This window comes from Nuphar pumila, chromosome 1 (assembly GCF_984573655.1).
Source record: "Nuphar pumila chromosome 1, dmNupPumi1.hap1.1, whole genome shotgun sequence".
NCBI lineage: Eukaryota > Viridiplantae > Streptophyta > Magnoliopsida > Nymphaeales > Nymphaeaceae > Nuphar > Nuphar pumila.
Window position 1 is genome coordinate 26,166,784 of NC_143249.1, and position 22,503 is coordinate 26,189,286.

Consider the following 22,503-nt stretch of genomic DNA (forward strand, 5'->3'; position numbering starts at 1 on the left):
CAAAAGGACAATACACAAGATCACAATAGCTACTAATGGGCATACACAATGGAACACAAAACACTTAAAAAATAATAATCTTTATTATCAAGAAATGCTTAAGAAAAGCATTGCACTAATAGGGACAAGGAGTCCCTTTATATACACCTCAAGAGAGCCAAGGAAGCCCCAATAGAGTCGTTGGGAGCTCCCAATGACTCTATGGTCCTTTGACCATAAAGGCCCTATACTATATTCAAAATAAAAAAATAAAAAAATAAAAACAGAAAAAGGACAATTTTTCCCCCTAATTTGCAGGACCTATTACATATGTACAAAAAGACCAAAATGTCCCTAGAGGGCATAACCTATTACAACTCAATAAAAATAATACACACACACACACACACACACACACACACACACACACATATATATATATATATATATATATATATATCAGTGTTATAAAAAACATGCCTTGAGGCACAAAAGGCGTGCCTCGCCTTGAGGCGCAAAAGGCGTGCCTCGCCTTGAGGCGCAGCCCCACGTGCCTCAAGGCGCAAAAAAAAAGTTTTTTTTTACAACAAGATTTCTGAGGCTTGATCAACAAGATTTTTGTAGGTTAATCTCATATATTTTCCAGTTATTTCAGTTCTGTAATCATTTTCTTAGTATATTACTTTATTTTTACTTTTGTTGGTTAATCTCGTATATTTTCAGTTATTTCAGTTATGTAATTAGTTTCTTAATATATTTTAACTTTTGTTGGTTAATCTCATATATTTTCCAGTTATGTAATCAGTTTTTTAGTTACTTTTATATGTTAATCTCATATTTTTTAGAATAATCTCATATATTTTAACTTTTGTAGGTTAATCTGATATATTTTGCAGTTATTTCAGTTATGTAATCAGTTTCTTAGTATATTTTAACTTTTGTTAGTTAATCTCATATATTTTCTAGTTATGTAATCAGTTTTTAGTTACTTTTATATGTTAATCTCATATTTTTTAGAATAATCTCATATATTTTAACTTTTGTAGGGTAATCTCATATATTTTCCAGTTATTTCAGTTATGTAATCAGTTTCGTATATTTTAACTTTTGTTGGTTAATCTCATATGTTTTTCAGTTATGTAATCAGTTTTTTAGTTACTTTTATATGTTAATCTCATATTTTTTAGAATAATCTCATATATTTTAACTTTTGTTGGTTAATCTCATATATTTTTCAGTTATGTAATCAGTTTCTTAGTATATTTTATCTTTTGTTTGTTGATCTCATATTTTTTATAATAATCTCATATATTTTAACTTTTGTTGGTTAATCTCATATATTTTCCAGTTATGTAATTGGTTCCTTAGTATATTTTATCTTTTGTTGGTTAATCTCATATATTTTCCAATTATGTAATCATTTTTTTAGTTACTTTTATATGTTAATCTCATATTTTTTAGAATAATCTCATATATTTTAACTTTTGTAGGTTAATCTCATATATTTTCCAGTTATGTAATCAGTTTTTTAGTTACTTTTATATGTTAATCTCATATTTTTTAGAATAATCTCATATATTTTAACTTTTGTTGCTTAATCTCACATATTTTCCAGTTATGTAATCATTTTTTTAGTTACTTTTATATGTTAATCTCATATTTTTTAGAACAATCTCATATATTTTAACTTTTGTAGGTTAATCTCATATATTTTCCAGTTATTTCAGTTATGTAATCAGTTTCTTAGTATATTTTAACTTTTTTTGGTTAATCTCATATATTTTCCAGTTATGTAATCAGTTTTTATTTACTTTTATATGTTAATCTCATATTTTTTAGTACTTATTGGAGATTTTTTGTTTCTTATTGGTTGTTATTTCATCAATAAAGCATTTCTTTATTTATTTATATTTTTAGATATTTTTTTATAATTTTTTTAAAGTTTTCAAAAAATTTATTTTAGGCTTACGCTTTATGCCTCGAGGCTTACGCTTTACGCCTCGCCTCGGTTTTTGGTGGAGCGCCTCGCTACGCCTCAACGCTTTTCACAACACTGATATATATAACCTTAGTTGTCAAAGACGCTAGGCAGAGCCTAGGCTGTGAACCCCTAAAAAGACTAGATGAGGCCTAGGCATACTAGGCGGTACCCCAAATAAAAAGGATTAAAAAAAACATACAAAATATGTAAACGAATTACTAAAATTAATAGCAAACATGTATACAACATAAAATCAATCAACAATAAACAATAAACAAATAATAAGTCGAACACTGTAAAGCAATTATATTACATAAAAACAGTCAAATAGATAACTCATACGCTTTAAGTACAATGATATGTATATATATACAATTATATATATAATATAAATACATAATATTGAAAATTTTATGATATATGATACACAGAAAACATATATATGTGTGTCCAATTGCCCATCAGATCTTGAGACTACCTCGGCTAGGCCGCCTTTGACAACTAAGCAGAGGGGTGAAAGGAGAAGGAAGAAGAAAAAAATAAGGTAAAAAAGAAAAACAAAAGAAGAAAATGAGAAAATAAAAAAAGAATGATTTTGAGGCGGGAGAAAGAAGAAAAACAAAAAAAGAAAGAAAAGAGACAAAAAATTTTATGAAAACATGACAACTATGTCCCTGCGGCTTAAGCATGGACAACCTAAGTAAAAAAAACAGGCCCCTACCGCGTAGACCCATAAGCCTAGGTGGTGGCCCTACGCTTAGCCACCTTAGGTTAGGCACAACTTTTGACAACTAAGCATGTAGCATACATATATAATATATCTATATATATCTTAACAAAGAGGACCATCAATCTTAGCTTGCAACCCAAATAATGATCTCTTTATCTACGGCCATCAATTCATTTTTCTTCACCTGAGCTGATTTGGATTGTATTTTCAAAGTTTTAAGTTTTGATCTTAGTCGCAAATTTTGTTTTCAGCTATGTCTAGGCAAGGCAAACCTTGTGAGCATATAGATTTATCTGATAAATCTTGAAAAAATCTTGAGATTTAAAATTTTTTAGAATTATATAAAAATAGCAGAGATAAATAAGAAAAGAATATGTTTAAATGATATAATAAATTATATAAAACGCAATAGAAGAAATAACTGCAAAAATATATAAAGAAGATAAAACCAATGTTGTAAGTATCGTACAATACAGTATGATATGTATTGTTGATATTTATTCTAACGACACGATACACACTCATATCACGATACCAGTGTGTATCGTATCCATATCGGGTGTATCGTACGGTACACCCCTGTATCATCCGTATTGTACGATACAAGGTGCATGGTACAATACACTTCAGGCGCAATTTAAAAAGGTCAAAACTTTTTTTTTATTGTAAGTTTTAAAGATCTTTCTTGGGCCGATTTCTCCATTTGTGTAAAGGCCATTAGAGGGAAACCCACACACCCATAGGAAACCTGAGAGCGTTTTGGGGTCCGATTCTTGCGCAAGAAAGATGCCTTTGTGGTTTTCTCGCATAAGAGTGCATGTTCACCTAATTTTCACTCAAGAAAGTGAGATAAGTTAAAAAAATCCTCGTTCTTTGCATCATTTGTGTATGATTGAATGAGGGTAAGCTCCTTTCTTTTTTGATGTTTTTAGAAAATATTACTTTACTTTTAGTTTTTTACCCTTAATCTCATTTTTTGTGCCCTTAGAACTCAAAATTTATCTCTAAGTGTGTTATTGAACATTGTTTTGCAAGATTTAGTAATCCGTGCTTTAGGAGGTCGATGGAGGGTGAAAGTCTTGCCTTTCAAAGGATCCTGCATTGAAATATTGTACACCAGTTCACTTGGAGATGTATTTGAAAGGAATAACGAAGTGTAACTTTTGTGGTTTTGTAATGCATGAAGGATTGTATAGATTTAAATATTATGTTGTGGGGCATAATAATTCCACCATGAAATTATGTATACTTTGAATTCCTACTGATATTCGTGTTGAACTTCTTACTAGTCTTATAGAAGATGATAGAAGAAAGGCACGAGTACATGCAACATTTGTGGAAGAGAAATTACCAGAGGTGGTCCCTGATTCAAAAGATGAAGAGCACCCATCATTATCTCAAACCACTGAACAATGCAATGAACGAAGAAAATCATTGAGCTGAAGTTTGATACTGAAGATGACTTTTATATATAGACCTGTTTTTGAACTCTAGCTTGTGTGCCTTTCCCTTTAGCATGGCATTTTGTAACTAAAAAATGTAACTTTAACTTTTGTAATGAGTTTTGAAAACCTTTTAACTTTTAAATGTATCATTATTTTGTCTTAACTGATTATATTTGTGGGGATTAGATGTGTGGCTGCACAACCAAATGCGTGGTTGTTAAATGTTTAATGACATATCTATGTTTAGTTAATCTTATTACATAAATATATTTTCTTGTATTCTATGATTTTTTTTGTTTTTTTCAGATTTTTTTTTAGTTTTTTAAAGATTTTTTAGTGAAATTTATGATTTTTACAATACGTATTTTACTTTGGGCCCGACCAATACGGGTTATGATACACTACTTACAACCTTGGATAAACCATATTTAAGATATAGAGAAGAAATAAAAAGGTAAAACTGAAAGTATCATGATATTATCACGATAATAGCACTATAAATTTAGTTTTTAACATATTATGATATTTTATCTTTTAAAACATTTTTTCAAAAAAAGGATTTATAAAGCCAATATTTTCAATTTATAAGTGATATCTGTGACTATGGTTTTATGGTTTTGATAGGAAAGATGGGGTTGAACCCTGTGGGATTCGAAATGAAGACCTCTTGAATATGATAGTGCAATCTTTTCATCCTGCTGTCTCATTTGACCCCCAACTTTCAAGGCTTTAATTCTTCTTTACCTACTTTGGTTAAAAGGCATGAGATAAAGGCTAACATCTGCAGGATGTTGAAATCAACCCTTTTCAAGAATGGAGCTGAACCCAGTATACAACTAAAAGCATGTGTTGATTACAACCTGCTCTTGATCTATTAAATTTATGTTGGTTTCCTTGGTTAACTTTAAGCATCAGTAATTGACAAAATTTGAAACTTAATTTGAATTACTGGTCCTTTGGGGTTCGGGTAATTTCTGTACTGAATTGTTTTCAATTGTTGGACTTTTTTTCTTTTTCTTTTTACCACTCAAAGTTACTGGTTGATAGGTTCTAAAAGATGGTTGGCTGATTGGAGCAGCAGTGCTTGGTGTTCCAGTTAAAGCTACAATTAAGGAGGTATGCAGAAGCTGATGATATAGTTTGTTTTCAGAGTTATGAAATGCCTTATATTGTTATTTGCTTGTGTGTGTAAATGTGTCCTGTTTTATGGACAGTCATGGTTTAAAGTGATTGACATTCTGCACAAAAAATGGGTGTAGTTAATTTACGGAATTGATTTATAGATATTGTTTGGGACCTTTTAAATTTGTTGTATTGTTCAATGCCAATGAGAGGGTAAAAAAAATGGTTGGATAAGTTACTCCATCTTAGCTATTGAAATCCCACCAACAGAATTCCTCAGCTTGCCTACTAAAAGAAATTGAAAAAGGAAAAAAAAACAAGTGCTATGAAGATCATTCTTGTAGGAAAGAATTTACCTTATAATAGGTTTTTTTTCCTTTGCTGGGTGCTTACGGTTATAAATGCATCATGAAGCAACATTTTACTGTATAATGTGATATGATATATCATAAATTTTAGGGAAACACAATAAGAGAGACAAGCTGAATTTATAATAGGAGCTATATTGCAGAGTATGAAGCCATGTTGCATGATGCAGAAGTGTATCATTGTTACACCTTATATCATATGATTTATATATATATACTTTTCTTGAATGTGTGTGTGCGCTGTTAGGGTCCTGGTGGTTTAAGGCAAGGTTGTATGTATCGTATCGTAGCCCCTATCGGTTGGGCCCAAAATAAGATACGTATCGTAGAAAAGTCATAAATTTTGAAAAAAAAATTTAAATTCTAAAACAATCATAAAAAATAAAAAAAAAAGCAAAAAATCTAAAAAATCATAACATACAAAACAATGATGAAATGTGCAAAATTCAACCATAAAATCACATGTGAATCATTTATGTCTCTATGCGCTACACAACACATCATCAAATCTCATAAGAACAATGCAAAATTGTAGTATCTTCAATTAAGAACTTGCCACAAGATTCATCAAAAAGTAAAAAAAGAACAAGTTTATAAATACTTAACCGTTACAAATTACAATACATAACCAATTTTTTAACCATCAATCATCATCATCTTCTTGTTCTTCATCTTCTGTATCTTCTTCTTCTTTTCCTCCTCCTTCGACATTCAAATCATTTCCAATATACGTGGGGTCTTCGTCATCTACGTCCTAAGCTCTCTTCACATTTAACTATTGAATGTTTTTTACCTTAACCCACTTCTTTGGGTGAAAAAACAATGAAAATGCACTCTAGACGAAATCCCTCTCTCCGACGCAAAGATCAGTGCTCAAAATGGTCTCACGGGTGAAAAAGTAGTGTTTTGTATATTACATATGTCATACCAAATGTATTCTGGGTCTGGACATTATACCAGACCCGACCCATATTGTATAACAAAATGTATAAATACATGTTCTAGGTCACGATTTCATCATCAGAAATCGTGACAGCCGCAACCCCTCTTCTCATCTTCATCTCCCTTTCTCGTAAGTCAGATTCTGGTGGAAATCTTACATGGTATCAGAGCGAAGATCCACTTAGGGTTTGAAGCGGTTTCCAAAAGGTCTGACCTGAGAAATCGACCTGCTTCAATCAAGAGAGGTTCCCTTATTTCTTCCCTTTTCTTTTCGTAAGTCTTACTTGAAATTTGTCTTTTTTCATTCACGTCTCACTTGAATCCCTAAAATCATCACGTCTCACGTGAATCCCTAAAATCGACCCACCTTCTTCGTTTGGAATATTCGGATCTGGTCTTGCTTCTGCGTCAGATCTGAAATACTCAACCTCTGCGCATTCTCATTTGTCTTGAATATTCAGATCGAATCGTGCATCTGCGTTAGATCTGAAACATTCCACCCCTGCGTATTCTCATTTTTATATATAACTTGATTGAAATATTCAGATCTGATTGTGACTTTGTATCAGATCTGAAATATTAAGTTTCTGATTGATATTAGCCCTATATACACCAGACCCAAAGTTAGAACTGTGTCCCGTTTTTGTCCAGACTTGATATTTGATGTCAGATTTCAAATCTGAGTCTAATCTATCAAGCATCCACAGTTTTATTTCTTGTCGTCACATCTGATATTCATATAGCATTATGCTCTTTGTCCACATAATATCCATCTGCGATTTATCTGAAAACGCCACCAGTTTTAAATTCTGTCCAACGTGTGTTGTTCAGAACTTCTTCGTGCATCAATCACAAACCTTATAAATATAACAAGAGGAAGAAAACTTTCATATCCGGTTTTCTCTTTGAATCTGAAAGTTTCTGATCGCTAATTTCTTGGAGGTTGCCCAGCTTCAGCAAAAAAAAAAGAAAAAGAAAAAGAAAGGGGCGACCGACAAGCTTCTCTGGCAGTGGACTGGGCACTTCGTGAATATCTTTGTTAAAATTTTAAATCATGGATTCCTCCCATTCTTCTCAATCGAGTCTTCCTTCGAGTTTCCTCAATCAACTTGTTTCTGAAAAGTTAACCACCTCAAACTTCTTATTTGAGTAATTTTTCTTTGGATAAGAGATTTTGTTTTATCAATGTGGTGAGTTATGTGCACCTGTTGAGACTGATGTTGTTTAACAGTTTTACAATCATTTGTGAGGTGAGGGATGTGCACCTCTCGTGGTTGTAGTTGGTTATTATTGTCGATTTAGATAGCCGGTATTGTTGGTGCATTGATGATGGTTTGGTTATTGCTAGCATTTGTGTTTCATCTCTTGTCCTATGCGCTAATATACTCAAATTTTGATAATGTTGAGTTGGAGGTAAAAAAAAGGTGATTGCTTGTGGTGAGCAAACTAACATTGAGATTTGCAAATTTCATTTCTTTTATTATGATTTGTTGTATATGGGATTTTTAAAATGTCTCCATGTGTTTTCTAATCTTTTTACTGCTCGTTTGCTCCTGTATGGAAAAGGTTATTCATTGAAAAATTATCATGCATTATTATATGCATTTAATATGCGTTAATTGCTTGTTATATATATATATATATATATATATATATATATATATATATATATATATATATATGTTGAAGATATTTAAATTTGTTCCATGTTAGTTATCTTGCATTTTTTGATGAACTTAATTAATACTTTTTTATGTGAACTCCTTCAAGTTCTTATATTTAATATACTTGTGTTTTCATTAATGAGTTGTATCTTATACTCAAGCACCTTTAGGACTTTATTGCTAAATTGTTTATATCTTATTGGTATTTTATATCTAATATATATTCAGAATTTATATTTTTTTGAAAAATATGGTGTTCTTATAATTATGGTTGCCTAATTATGAAATTCTTAAAATTGATTTTGAAGTATATTTTTTTTGTTTATCTTAATGGTTATTGTATCTTGCTTGCATTGTTTCTAATGTTTCTAAAATTTTAATGTAACAACCCCAACTCATACCCCTTAAAAAGTGTGATTTTTTTTTAAAATAATTGTGGAAACAATCTCAGAGATTCTAGGCCTTGCAGTTGAAACACAACCACCACCACAAGAGATCTTATACTCATCTTTCATACCAAACCAAAATCAAACCAGACTTTATTTACTCAAATGTAAAGAGTTTGCGACATAAGTAAATGAAAGTAAAGAAAGCAAACGAAAAGAGCCACGCCGTCCAAAGAATCTGCCCTGCAGTCGTATAGTCCCCTTGTGACTCTTTTCAGAAGCTAAGTCTTCCCTATTAGGCATTTGAAGCTGCGAAAAACACAAAAAATAGGGTGTTAGAATCCAAAGAATCCTGCGTACAGGTCCCTCTAATGATTTAAATAAGAAAAAAGAACATAAATAAGATTCATGCAATATTTTAGAGGGATATAAGTATATCAGATTCACAATTCAAATAATCATTCATGCAATAAGGAACATTTATTAAACATAAAAGAATATTTAATAAACATAAAGAAACATTTAATAACAACATAGATCACAATTTAAGCATTAAAGGCATTTAACATGCATTAAGGAACAACATCATGCATTCATCAATATATCACAATTAAGGGAACAAGTAATTATGCATGATCTAATGCATAGCAGAAATATGCATGATTTCAATGCAAAGCATGCATAATTTATTATCTTTAATCAAGTTTTCTTTCATATGCATGTTCCTTGTTAGGATGCACACACATTTAAGTTTCACTTTTTATTACCACCACCCGCGGATACTCAAAACAGGTAAATTCCTCGAGGTCAAGTTAGATTTCCAGGGTAACTTAACACACAATTTGTATTTTATTACTGGGTTCCAAACTTAGCCCTCGACCGATATTAGGAAACAACACCATCAATCGGAACATTGGAAATCAAAATCCAATATTGGGGACATCATGAAAATCAGCATCTATTTACACAACTTTTCTTGGTATATCAAAACAACAGCTGTGTCTATACACCACCCTCATGCAAAGTGGCAGACTCTCCCTAAACCGTGGTCAGGATAAAAACCTTAATATCGGGTTCAGGGGCAACAACAACGCACACGGAGTTTTAGTATCCTTACAGTTTCTCCAAAACCGCAATATCCAAGATTTCTACACTAAAGAAGAGACATCAAAGAAACATAGATTACACTGTTCTTTACTTTCTCTTTATCTTGTTATTAATTCATCTCTTTTACATTTGCAAATCAACATGCATAATTAATAATATAAGCTTGCAAATCAGCATGCCAAGCTCTTCACGGTCGACCAGTGGCATCAATAGAATAATGCAATTAAAATCATAATATAAATGTGATTTTTGCAATGCATAAACAAGTAAAGTAAGGAGCACACCGGCTCAAGGCTTCCACAACCTACGATGATCCGTCTTGATCATCTATACATTTATATGAAAAAATCTTAAGGAACATGTCAATGCATTCTTTTCATATCACATGTCTTTCAATGCACAATCATGAACGCCAATTTAGAGATGTGCATGAACAACAATAGTAGTCATATGCATGTGCATGATTTTATACCATGATAAGTGTATGCTTCCATTCATTACACATATTCATATCACATGCATTCTTTCATTTATGAATCATTCTCATTAAATATGTGAACATGCATGCGGTTTTGTACATGCAACACAAATTCTGTCCAAGCTTCTTTACATGAAGAACTGGAGCTCACAACATACTAATAATATGTTAAGCTGCCATTAACTTAAAATGTTAATTGTTATTTGAAACCTTTTTTAAAATCCCTGTTATGTTTACAAATTTTTTTTGTAATATTTATATGCATCTCATTCAGATTTAAGAGTCCATGAGTGCATTTATGTGCATAGCATATATATTATGCTTGTACAAGAACTAATATGCATGAAATGTTAGGAGAAAACATGTCACATTATAGGGCATCCAAAGATCAGCCAAGACAAAAGGCGCAGCAGTAATAATAGCATTTGAAAATTTGCCACCTGATGTATTATAAACCCAGGAAATAATACGATGGAACATAACAATGTGTCTTTTAATGAGCTTGATTTGATTGAACTTTATTTTGGAAAGAGTAATGCTTTATTAGATATTACCATGACTTCTGGTGCTCTAAAGAAATGTAAAACAAATATGGATCATTCCAAGGCCAACGTACTATCCTTTGATTATACAAACATTTTCATGATGCCCCAAAATTAACAGGGTATAACCAGCCTTAGCAAAGAAGTACATCTTTTCAATGACCTACAACTGCCCTAGGAAATAAAGAAACCTGTAAATATCAATTTCCATGCAAATGAATTACAAGATCAAAAGGGATCTGCTATGACCTGCATCATTTTACCAGGATACCTGGTGTCTCAGACTGTCATAGTTTCAAGATGCCAAGATGAGGTGGTATCGTGCTAACAGAGGCAAGAAAACATGTTGCATAAGATCCTTACTTTACCACAATGTAGCTCAGTGGCAGCTAGATGAATATATAAATGCATGCTAATACATTAAAAGAAAAATATTCTGACTCATACACCGTTATGCAACTTTCAACCAAGAATATATGTATTATTCGATATTTTATCAGACACTCACATGCATCTAATAATACATATCATGGAGATCATTATTTAGTATGAGTAAGCACCTCCATCGTAAATAAAAATTTTGTTTTATAAAACGTATGTTATTCCATAAATGAAAATACATGGATTCCATCCATGGATCATAGAGTAAACGTTTAGATTTACTCATCCACATAGTTTTACACTAAAATACCGCATGGAAATCGAATCCATATTCCCTTTCTCACTCAAATCAAAAAAAGAAACCCGTACCTCAGAATTCGACGCTTGGGGAGAAAGCCCAGGGATGCCAACGATGAGGAACGACTCAGGCGGGGGTCGCCGGCGAAAAGGGGTTGTTGATCGAGGGTGGCAGCTGGAGAGCGAGGTCAGAGAGAGCAGGGCTCGGAGATTGCTGACAGCTGCGGTCACCAGTGTCAGTAGAGAATGGGATGGAGATAGTCGACGAGCGGAGAGAAAAAAAAGATGGTGACGGGGGAGGTTGCCGGCATCGGTGACTCTGTTGTCGAGCAAGAGGTCGAGAGGGAGAGGAGAACGAGAGGGGGAGAAAGGGGTTCAGGACTCCTTTTGTAGGAGGGAGGCCTCCCAGAAAGGAAGGAGATTTCCTTCCTTCCCCCGGCGGCTGCGCACAACCTCTCCCCTTGCATCCATCGTGTTAGGGTTCCTTCAGAACGCTAACAACAAAAATTTCCTTCTTTTTATCGGGTAGGCTCTGTAGTGGTCCTGCCCTTTTAACTTAAGTTTTTTTTTTCTTAACTGTTTCGTTACATGGGGCGTGGTCTGGGTCCGCACCCGAGACCTGGGATCCAGACGTGATCTGGATCCGCGACATCCCTTTGCGGTGTGGATCCGCAGGTTGAATCTAAATGGATCCAACTGCGGGTCCGCATATTAACAAGATATTTATATATGTATATATTATGTTTAATGTTATTCTTTTCTTTTTTTTAATATATATATATATATGATATTAATTATATATATAGACCCCTCTATGGGTCCTGGATCTGAAAATTGGATCCCAGGCTCAACTCAAACAAATTACGCATTATATAAAAAAATTCAAATAATTACCAGAAAAATACGGTTATTATATTAAAGTTATTGTTTAAGGTGCATATCTTACTAATTGTTTAGTTTATAGTACCTTTATGTTTTGTTGGGGAACTTAACCATCCTCTCCATATATATACATTAATTTGTGTTATTCTTGTTCAAAATATATATTTGTTTTGAAAATATATACATGTATCTAGCTAGTTTTTTATCTATTGGGTTAAAACGTTTTCTTTTAATAACTATTTGGTTAGGATATCTTTCTTTGTGTAGTCTGTTTTGTTTTCTCTGCCGGTTCTTAAAGATGACATGGGTTGAGAAATAAATTCTGTTTTCGATGCATCATGAAGATGGAGATAGCTGATGAAAACATTTGGTGAAGAATATCAATGAAGACTTTGATCATTCGCTTTGTTTTTGCATTTTCAAACTTTCAGTAATCACACCGTAAGTTTGAGAGGGAGTGTTAAAATGTATTGATTCATATATATATATATATATATATATATATATATATATATATATATTGTTGAGAAGCAGTCACCGTACATATGCATTAAGGGTAGTTTGGTAACTACTTAATAGGTCAGGTGCATTATTGTAAATAAGTTGTTTCTGTCTAATCTCTCTATTTTAAGTGAGATTAGACCTAATGAGAGTTAATGATTCCTACTTCCTCTCTCTCCCTCTCTCTCTCTCTCTCTCTCTTCTTTGATTTACTTCAAACCCTAGCCGACTTCAACATGGTATCAAAGCGGGATGTGGCTCTTGGCGTCTAACTTGATAGATCCACACGAAGATCGGGAGGCACTGTGTGTCAGCGTGTACAACGATCGCCGCGTACAACATGTACAGCGATCTGAAACCTCTCTAGTCAGTAGGAGCATGATCGGGTGGCGTTGTGTGTCAACGTGAACGATCTGAAGCCTCTCCAGCAGGAACGCAGATCGGGTGGCACTGTGTACAATGACTACAGCGTCTACAGTGATCGCTGTGCGCGTAGTAGCAGGGATGTGCGCGTAGGAGCAGGGAAACTCCGATCGTGTCAAGGGTGGCTGATGATGGTTGTGTGGATGTCGAAAAGGCCTGCAACCTCCATCATGATGCAGTCGTAGTATGCAGGTTGTCGAATTTTTTTTTGCGCGTGGTCGTGGTATGCATCTTGTCGCAGTTCTTTTTAGAATGAAGTGTTCATATTTTATCAGTGTGATTAAAATCTGGTAGAGTCGGCTTCTCAGTTGGTAGTTGGTGTGCATGTCGGTTTTGGATCTGAACAGCGTATTACAGTTTTTTTCCTTATATCAGATTTTATCAGTGATTAAAATCTGGTAGAGTCGGCTTCTCAGTTGGTAGTTGGTGTGCACGTCAGATCCGAGCTTTCAACAATTGGTAGTTGCGTGTGGTTGTATTTCCATGGCTGAAATGTAGAAGTCAGACATGAAGACCGAAACAGTGGCTGATTATAAAGCCTTTGCAAACCCATTTTCATATGGATCATCTGTAAAGTTAGATGAGACTAACTATGCTAGATGGTCTCGTACGTTCATGATGTCTGTTTCAGGGCATCATAGAAAACATATTTTGTTGGAAAATGAGCTTAAGGACAAAACTGGAAAGTATGCTACATGGGAAGAGGACAATGATATTGTCATGTCTTGGATTATGAATATTGCGCAACCTCACATAGCCGACAGGCTTATTTATTACATCTCTGCAAAACAAATGTGGGATAATTTGTAAGATACTTATTCTCAAGAAACTAATGTTAGTCGTATTCTTCAAGTAGAATAGGAGATCTATAAATTGCAGCAAGGAAAGCAAACTCTAGCCCAATATTATGCCTCCGTGAAGGTAACTTTTGAGAGACTAAATACTCAAAGACCATTATGATGTGATAAACAAAAACTACACTAGGAGCATACCATGGTCGCACGGTTCCTGACTGGCTTGTCAGCGGAATTCTCAGTTGCTAAAGTTCAGATGTTGACCGACTCAGATGTTCCAACTCTTGTTGAGGCATATAATCGACTAAGCAGGCTTGCCATGTCCCTTCCTTCATCTCAATCGGAATCACAAACCTTTGCTCTATCTGTTTCCTATAGACGAGGCTGAGGTTTTATTCCTAATTCTCGAGGTCGTGGACGTGGTCGAGGCACGGGAGGATGAGGCAAGCTCCAGTGTACCTACTGCGGGAGACTTGGGCATTTAGAAGATAAATGCTTTGACAAGAATGGACGACCTCCCGCATCTTCAGCTAAAGTTGTTCCTACAACACAAGTGACCAAACCCGAGTCCCCCACTGTTCCTCCTAGTGATTCGGTTACACTCACTCGTGCTAAGTATGATGATTTGTTGGCACATCTTCCGTCTAGTTCCTCCGTGGTTGATATTGCATGCTCTGCAGGTGATGCTTTATCTTGCCAAGGTAGTAGGTTGATTATTGATTCAGGGGCATGTAGACATTTGTGTGGAAATGAATGTGATTTTTCAAATTTGAATAGTGTTGCTAATCATAAAAAGGTTGTTCTTGCCGATGGAAGTTCCTCTCCCATTGTTGGCGAGGGAAATATCTCCATCTCCCCTACTCTTCAGTTATCAAATATTCTCCATGCCCCTTCATTCCCTCAAAATTTGTTATTTGTTAGTCGTGTTACAAAAGAATTGAATTGTAGAGTAATATTTGATCCTACCTGTTGCACTTTTCAGGACTTGCTGACGGGGAAGACGATTGGTGGAGGCTATGAGGAAGGTGGAGTCTATTATCTACACCAACCAATTGGCTCTGTTCATTTGGCAGTTGAGTCCTCCTCTAGTCCGCTCATCATCGTCTTGGTCATCTTCCGTTGCTTAAATTGCGTAGAGTTATTCTTCATATCTCACCGTCCACTACTCTGTTGTGTGAAGCATGTCAGCTTGGGAAGCATCATAGGAGTTCATTTCCGTCTAATCAGAGTCCTTCAAGTCAAAATTTGTTTGATCTTCTTCATGTTGATGTTTGGGGTCAAGTAGAATTCCTAGTCATTCTAAGTGTCGTTATTACTTAGTCATTGTAGATGATTTTTTTCAGATTATCTTGGGTATTCTTGTTAAAAGATAGGGCTGAAGCCTCCATTATTCTCAAATCCTTGATTATTGAAATAAAAACTCAGTTTAATTCTTGCGTCAAAGTTGTTCGCACTGACAATGCTCTTGAATCCAAATCTCTAAATTATTACAATTTTACAAAAATCTTGGAATCCAACCTTAGACTTCTTGTCCTCAAACCTCGCAACAGAATGGAGTAGCGGAGCGCAGGCATAGACATGTTCTAAATGTTGCCCGTTGCCTCATGATCCAGTCTAATATGCCTGCGTCTTACTGGGGAGATACGGTTCTAATTGCGGGCTACCTAATAAACCGTATGCCTTCAACCTCTGTGGGGGATCGTATTCCCATTCAAATTCTCAGACCTGAAGCTCCGTTTTTCCCTATCTCTCCAAAGGTGTTTGGTTGTATGTGCTTTGTTCATAAACTTGGTCCCAATCGAGATAAATTGTCACCCCAATCTATAAAATGTGTTTTTGTTGAGTATCTCAAACACCAAAAAGGATATTGTTGTTCATAAACTTGATCCCATATCCCAGAGAGAGTATGTCGGTGCGGATGTTTCCTTTTTTTAGTCTATCCCATATTTTTCTAGTACTTCTCCAAGATTACATGCTAGTCAAGGTGATTCCTTCCCTCTTCCTGTTCCTCCTTTTCCATTAGAGTTTGTCTGTCTTGAGCCTCTTGTTCCAAGTCCGACTCCGTCTCGTTAAAAAAATCTTCCTGTGGTTTACACATATCGAGCTCCACCCAACTCTATGCCTGTGCCATCAGCTTCTCCAGAGGTGAGTGTTCCTGACCCTACTGACGATCCTATTGTTGATGGTGATTTACCTATTGCTCTTCGGAAGGAAAAAATGCAGGATACACTTCATCCTATTTCTCAGTTTGTTTTCGAGGCAAGACTTGGTGAAAATATGAAGAATTTTGTATTGGCATTATCTGCTGCATCAATTCCTTTCAATCATCATCAAGCTCTTCTGGACCCCAAATGGGCGCAGGCCATGCAGGATAAAATGGATGCACTGCTTTCTCGGAGAACATGGGACTTAGTTGATCCTCCACGTGAGGCTGATATTGTTGGTTGTAAATGGGTCTATACTATTAAGTATAACTCAGATGGACCGATTGAAAGGTTTAAAGCCCACCTGGTTGCGAATCAAACTTATGGGGTGGACTTCTTTGAAACCTTCTCTCCTGTTGCTCGTCTTGGAACTATTCGTCTTGTTTTGTCAGTTGCAGTGCACCATGGTTGGTCTCTATGTCAGCTTGATGTGAAAAATGCCTTTCTGTATGGAGATTCGGAGGAGACAGTTTACATGCAGCAACCTCTGAGGTTTGAAGTTCAGGAGGAGTGTCAGAAGGTATGCAAATTGAACAAGGCAATCTATGGTCTCAAACAGAGTCTCCGTGCGTGGTTCTCCAAGCTGGCTGAGGTCATGTCAGCATTTGGGTTTGCCCGATCTGCCTCTGACCACTCTCTTTTTATTAAAAAGACTTACACAGGGATTGTGGTCATGATAGTATATGTAGATGACATTATAGTCACAGGAAGCAGTGGAAAAGACATCTCTGAGACAAAGTCCCATCTTCAGAAACACTTTGTGACTAAGGATCTGGGACCACTCAGATATTTCTTAGGCATAGAGGTTGCAAGGAGTAAAGAAGGATTGGTTCTGTTACAGTGTAAATATGTCTTGGACCTACTGAAGGAGACAGGGATGTTAGGTGCCAATCTTGCAAGGATTCCTATGGATCCCAAGTTTCATCTGATTGATGAAAAATCAGAGTATGTGGACAATAGCCGTTATCGCTCCTTGTTTTTCAGCTATTATATGTGATTGTGACCAGACCTGACATATCTTTAGCCGTGAGCAAGATAAGTTAGTTTATGGACAAACCTACAAAGGCTCACTGGGAGGCTGCAATGATGATTCTCAAATATCTAAAGTTCTTCCTTGGTAAGGGACTATGGTTTAAACAAAACCCTTCTTTAGATGTTACTGCCTATTCAGATGCAGATTATGCAGGGTCGGTTGTTGATAGAAAGTCAACAACTGGATTCTGTGTTTGTTGGAGGGAATCTGGTTACTTGGAAAAGTAAGAAACAAACTGTTGTTGCCAGGTCGAGCGCTGAGTCAGAGTATCGAGCTATGACTCAAACTGTTGCAGAGATGATGTGGATTAAATCTGTGTTGACTGATCTCCAAGTGAAAGTCTCGTTACCTATGGAGATGATATGTGATAATAGAGTTGCCACTTATATTGCTAATAACACAGTGTTTCATGAACAGACAAAGCATATTGAGGTGGATTGTCACTATGTACGTGACCTGGTCCGGACTGGATACATTTGCACCAAGCACCGGACTAGGTACATTTGCACCAAGCACATACCTTCAGAGAACCAAATTGCTGATGTCTTCACTAAACCCCTAGTGAGTTCAAATTTTTCAAAATGTTGTGACAAGCTGAGCATTATTGATATATATGTTCCAGCTTGAGGGGGAGTGTTGAGAAGCAGTCACCGTACATATGCATATGCATATGCATTAAGGGTAGTTTGATAACTACTTAATAGGTCGGGTGCATTATTGTAAATAAGTTGTTTCTGTCTAATCTCTCTATTTTAAGTGAGATTAGACCTAATGAGAGTTAACAATTCCTACTTCCTCTCTCTCTCCCTCTCTCTCTCTCTCTCTTCTCTGATTTACTTCAAACCCTAGCCGGCTTCAACATATATATTCTTTTTAACTGTTTTATTATTGTAATAGGTTTTGCCCATGCAGGGGCATTTTGGTCATTTTGTACATGGAATAAGTAGGGGCAGGCTGGTTTTCATTTATTTTTTCCATTTTTGTGTCCTAGTTATTTGTCACAAGGACTTTTTGGTCATTGGCCATATAGTCGTTCAGATGATCCCAATGGCTATATGGTGACTCATGTGGCCTACATAAAGGAGTAAAAAACCCCATTTGTTGCTAATGCTTTCCTAAGCAATTTATCTCAATAAAAATTATTATTTTTTGTGTTCTTTTGTGTATGCTCTTTGGTGCCTATTGTGATATCATGTATTTGCCATTGATTGGCTTGTGTATTGTCGCCATGTGGACTTGTGCTTGTGCACATTTAGGCTCTTTGTAGTCATTGTATGCACTTAGGTGCTTTTGCATTGCCTTTGACATTTGTATTGTCCCTTGTAGGACTTGTTCTCGTACTTATGCACATTATGATTTCGCTTTCTGCTTGATTTCATTACATACACTTGTGAATGTGATTCAAAATTCACTATATCCATTTTATTGTTCCCCTTAAAATGATAAAACAAGGAAAAGGCCATGCAGTTCATGGTGCATTTTCAAAGATTGTTCCCTTTGGTTGGTGTTGGCTGTCTGGTGAAATTGCTTCTGGCTGTTGTTAATCATGATAGCATGGGATACATTCTAACTCCCTACATTTTTCATATGCAGGCAAATGAGAAATCTTTTGTAGTGAAAACATTGGATCGCAAGACTCTTTGGGAAATGCAAACCCCACAGGTTCTTTTCTTGTTTCTTTTGGGAAGAAATAACATATATTTAAGTGAATGATCCATGAGCAGTAGCAACCTGTTTTCTCTTGTGATCATATGAATGCCCTTTTGTCATGATTATTAGCTAGTTCATACCTGCATCTCAAATGTTCCTATAAAAAATTTCTTGGCCAAGGAATGGATTAATTATTAAGATAAATAATTACTCATAGGTATCAAACCATAGCCACAAATCTCATTCTTCACAAGGTTTTTCTCAGGTGCTTTTTTTTTAAAGTTCTTGGGAAAATCTCAGAAATATCTCCATTGTTTTAAAAAGTTGTAACATGTAAGAAAAATTAAAGAGGGTAAGAAATAATAGGTTTTAGCAGTGCTTTTTTAACACATAATTGAATAGTTAGAAAAGTTTTTAAAAATAAAAGACAGAAAATGAAAATACATATACTTAAAATATATGAATTAAGATTATTTAAAATATTGTGATATTACCATGATAATATTACTATATGTATCTTATATTTTGAAAATATCCTTATATTTTGTCATTAATATTAGCTGAGGTTATTTTCCCATTTATATCATGATATTTTCAAAATATCAGTGACATTATGGTTGTCATATCAATATTAAGTAATTAGCTAAGAACATTATCATATTGTTCCTAAGCACTTTTAGACATAAGGAATTGAAGATTTGGAAAAAGGAGGGTGTTGGGGTGGGGGGACTTTTGATATATAGTTTGGGATGGTATGCCCTGTTTACAGGCACCTTTGTCCTCACATTATTGGAATTACAAGATGATTGTGAGTCAAACTCTTCAATTTGAAAATCTAAAGTTTTGAGTTTTTTCAAGCTTTAGCATTTCAACATACTCATTATGGATGTTATTTTATTCAACTTCGTAACTCTTTGGAAATGCCATGACTTGTCCCTATCAGAAGGTGCATAGACAATACTCGAGGTTTATAAAGTGTGATAACATGTGTATTGTCTTTCTTCACCAATCTAGTAAGCAAGAAGCACTTGACATGAATCAGTGATAGCTGTTAAAAAAATATTATGGAAGGGTTGAAACATGTGGGTCAAATTTCATGATTAATTTCATTCACAACCTCAAGGATGTATTTCATTTTGTCAAAACTAGGAAAAAGTGAATGACTAGATCAATTCTATTTAAATGTATTATTCTGGGTCATTTTACTTTTTTAAGGCAGCTTTCACATTCCTGGGCAATTTTTTGCAACTTTGTCATGGATGTAACTTTTTTATGCTTTATTGCAGACTGAGAGGCTTTAGATTCTTCTATTTATTGCAGTTACAAAAATATTTGATCGTAGATCCCTTGAATTATTATTTGTTTAATCTTAATCGGCATTGTCTTCTACCTCTTGAGTGTAGTTTGGAGCGTCTCATTCAGTTCATAGAAGTTCTTTAGTATATATGAGAGCTAAAATGTGATTTTTATACAGGTTATCAAGCCGCAGTTACTAAGAAATGGCTTTGAGCTTGTACAAAGGTATGAGATGCATCACGTTTTTCGGTCTTGTCTTTACCAAAAAACCCTCACCCTTCCCCTAAAAGAAGAGAAATCCTAAATATTTTTCTGCCAAAAGTGAGGAATAAGGTTTCTACATTTACTTATAACAATTAAAGAAGCAGCACATGTATGGGCAGGATATCAATTCTTTGGTCCTGCAGCAGAAGCTGGTTATAGAACTTGACATCCCATGCCAACTTGGTTTAATCACCATTGTGTGGTTACTGGCTTCTTTAGCAGATTTCCTCACGCACTATAATCTGAAAGTGAAAAAGAAAGCAGGAATAGCAGGAGAACTTAGCTAATTAGAATTGGTGCCTATTAAGGTACTCAGTTCTTTCCTTTAATTTTCAGCTGTGCTCTTATCTGCAATCTTGCTGTTTCCAAGATCATCCATTTTTCAAGTGCAATGAAAAGTGCTTGCTAGCTGAAACATTCTTAATTTCCGCATCAAAGTAACATTTTTTATGGCAGTCATTGCTTCCGTACCTATTGTTGGAGATTATTCCTAGGAATGCTCTTTTCAGGGAAACTGAAATATCTGACTTGGCAGCTGCACATTAGGCTTAGCTCATAATCGTTGTGAACGTTGAAACATGAAAGCCTTCTTGCAGGAATATGCTAGAAGTCACTGATGATGTTTCCATTGTGGAGTACCTTAATCATCCTGTTTACATAACTCATGGATCATATACAAATATAAAGGTTATGACTTCTGGACTCCCTGCATTTGGTTGTTTTATCTTGCTGTTATATGTGCTCATGTATCTCTGCACTAGAAAGAAAAAAGGAAATTTCAAAAGCACACATGAAGTTTTGCAATAATAAAAAACACACCTAAGTTTTTTATATTATTAAAAAGACACCTAAATTTTTGTTCCGTTAATCAAAAACACACTTCTGTCAAGTTAACATCGGTTATTATTAACCCAAGTTGAGTTAATAGGATAAAGTTACTGTTATGCACTCCAAACAATATTTTTTGGGGAAAAAATTTCAAACACACCTAAAGTTTTTTGGCAGTAATTAAAAAACATACAACACACATTTAATTGAAACTTTGACAGAAGTAAACCATGGGTTTTTTTATTTTCCAGGAAAAAGTTTAGGTGTGTTTTTAACAATATTGAAAATTTAGTGTTTTTTATTGTCATCCAAAATTTAGGTGTGCTGAATTTTTCCCAAAGAAGAATTTTTTGTTTGTTGAACAATAGCTATTCTGAAATAGTTTAGTGTTGTTTTATCCCTTAGGATTTGCATACCAGATTAATCCATATATTATTCTCAACTGCTCAATTTAGAAGATAGATACCGTGGTGTATGTTGTTTGCTGATGATATTGTTTTGATTGATGAGTCTAGAGCTGGGGTTAATGCTAAGTTAGAATTATGGAGACAGACATTGGAAGCTAGAGGTTTTAAGTTGAGTAAGAGTAAGACTGAATATATGGAATGTCGGTTTAGTAAGCAACGAAGTAGTGATGGGAGTGTAGTGAAGCTTGGTGAGCAAGATATACCGGTGAATGATTATTTCAAATATTTGGGATCCATCATTCAAAAGTATGGAGAAATTGATGGAGATGTAAATCATAGGATAAAGGTTGGGTGGATGAAATGGAAAAGTGCTACTGGAGTGTTGTGCGATCGTAGAATGCCATTGCGGTTGAAGGGAAAGTTTTATAGGACGACTATTAGACCCGCTTTACTATATGGTACGGAATGTTGGGCTGCCAAGAGACATCATATTCAAAAAATGAGTGTAGCTGAGATGCGGATGCTTAGATGGATGTGTGGAAATACAATAAAAGATAAGATTCGGAACGAAGAGATACGTAAGAAGGTAGGTGTTGCACCCATTGAAAATAAGATGCGAGAGAATCGTTTACGGTGGTTTGGACATATTCGGCGAAGGCCTAATGATGCTCCAGTTAGAAGGTTGGAGAAATGGGAAAATATATTAGTTAAAAGAGGTCGGGGTAGGCCTAGGAAGACTTGGATGGAGATGATAGGAAAGGATATGAATGCTTTGAACCTCACCGAGGACATGGCGTTG

At 35.0% G+C, this 22,503-nt stretch overlaps 1 protein-coding gene across 1 annotated transcript in view; it reads left to right on the top strand.

Annotated features, from left to right (window-relative positions):
• LOC149848444 (2-C-methyl-D-erythritol 4-phosphate cytidylyltransferase, chloroplastic-like) overlaps positions 1 to 22,503 on the top strand; it is a 68,459-nt gene that overhangs the window by 43,941 nt on the left and 2,015 nt on the right. Inside the window, exons 8-11 of the mRNA XM_089995461.1 lie at positions 5,183 to 5,251; positions 18,853 to 18,921; positions 20,384 to 20,430; positions 21,066 to 21,156. Coding sequence (XP_089851587.1) covers positions 5,183 to 5,251; positions 18,853 to 18,921; positions 20,384 to 20,430; positions 21,066 to 21,156 — 276 coding nt within the window. The remainder of the gene's footprint in view (positions 1 to 5,182; positions 5,252 to 18,852; positions 18,922 to 20,383; positions 20,431 to 21,065; positions 21,157 to 22,503) is intronic.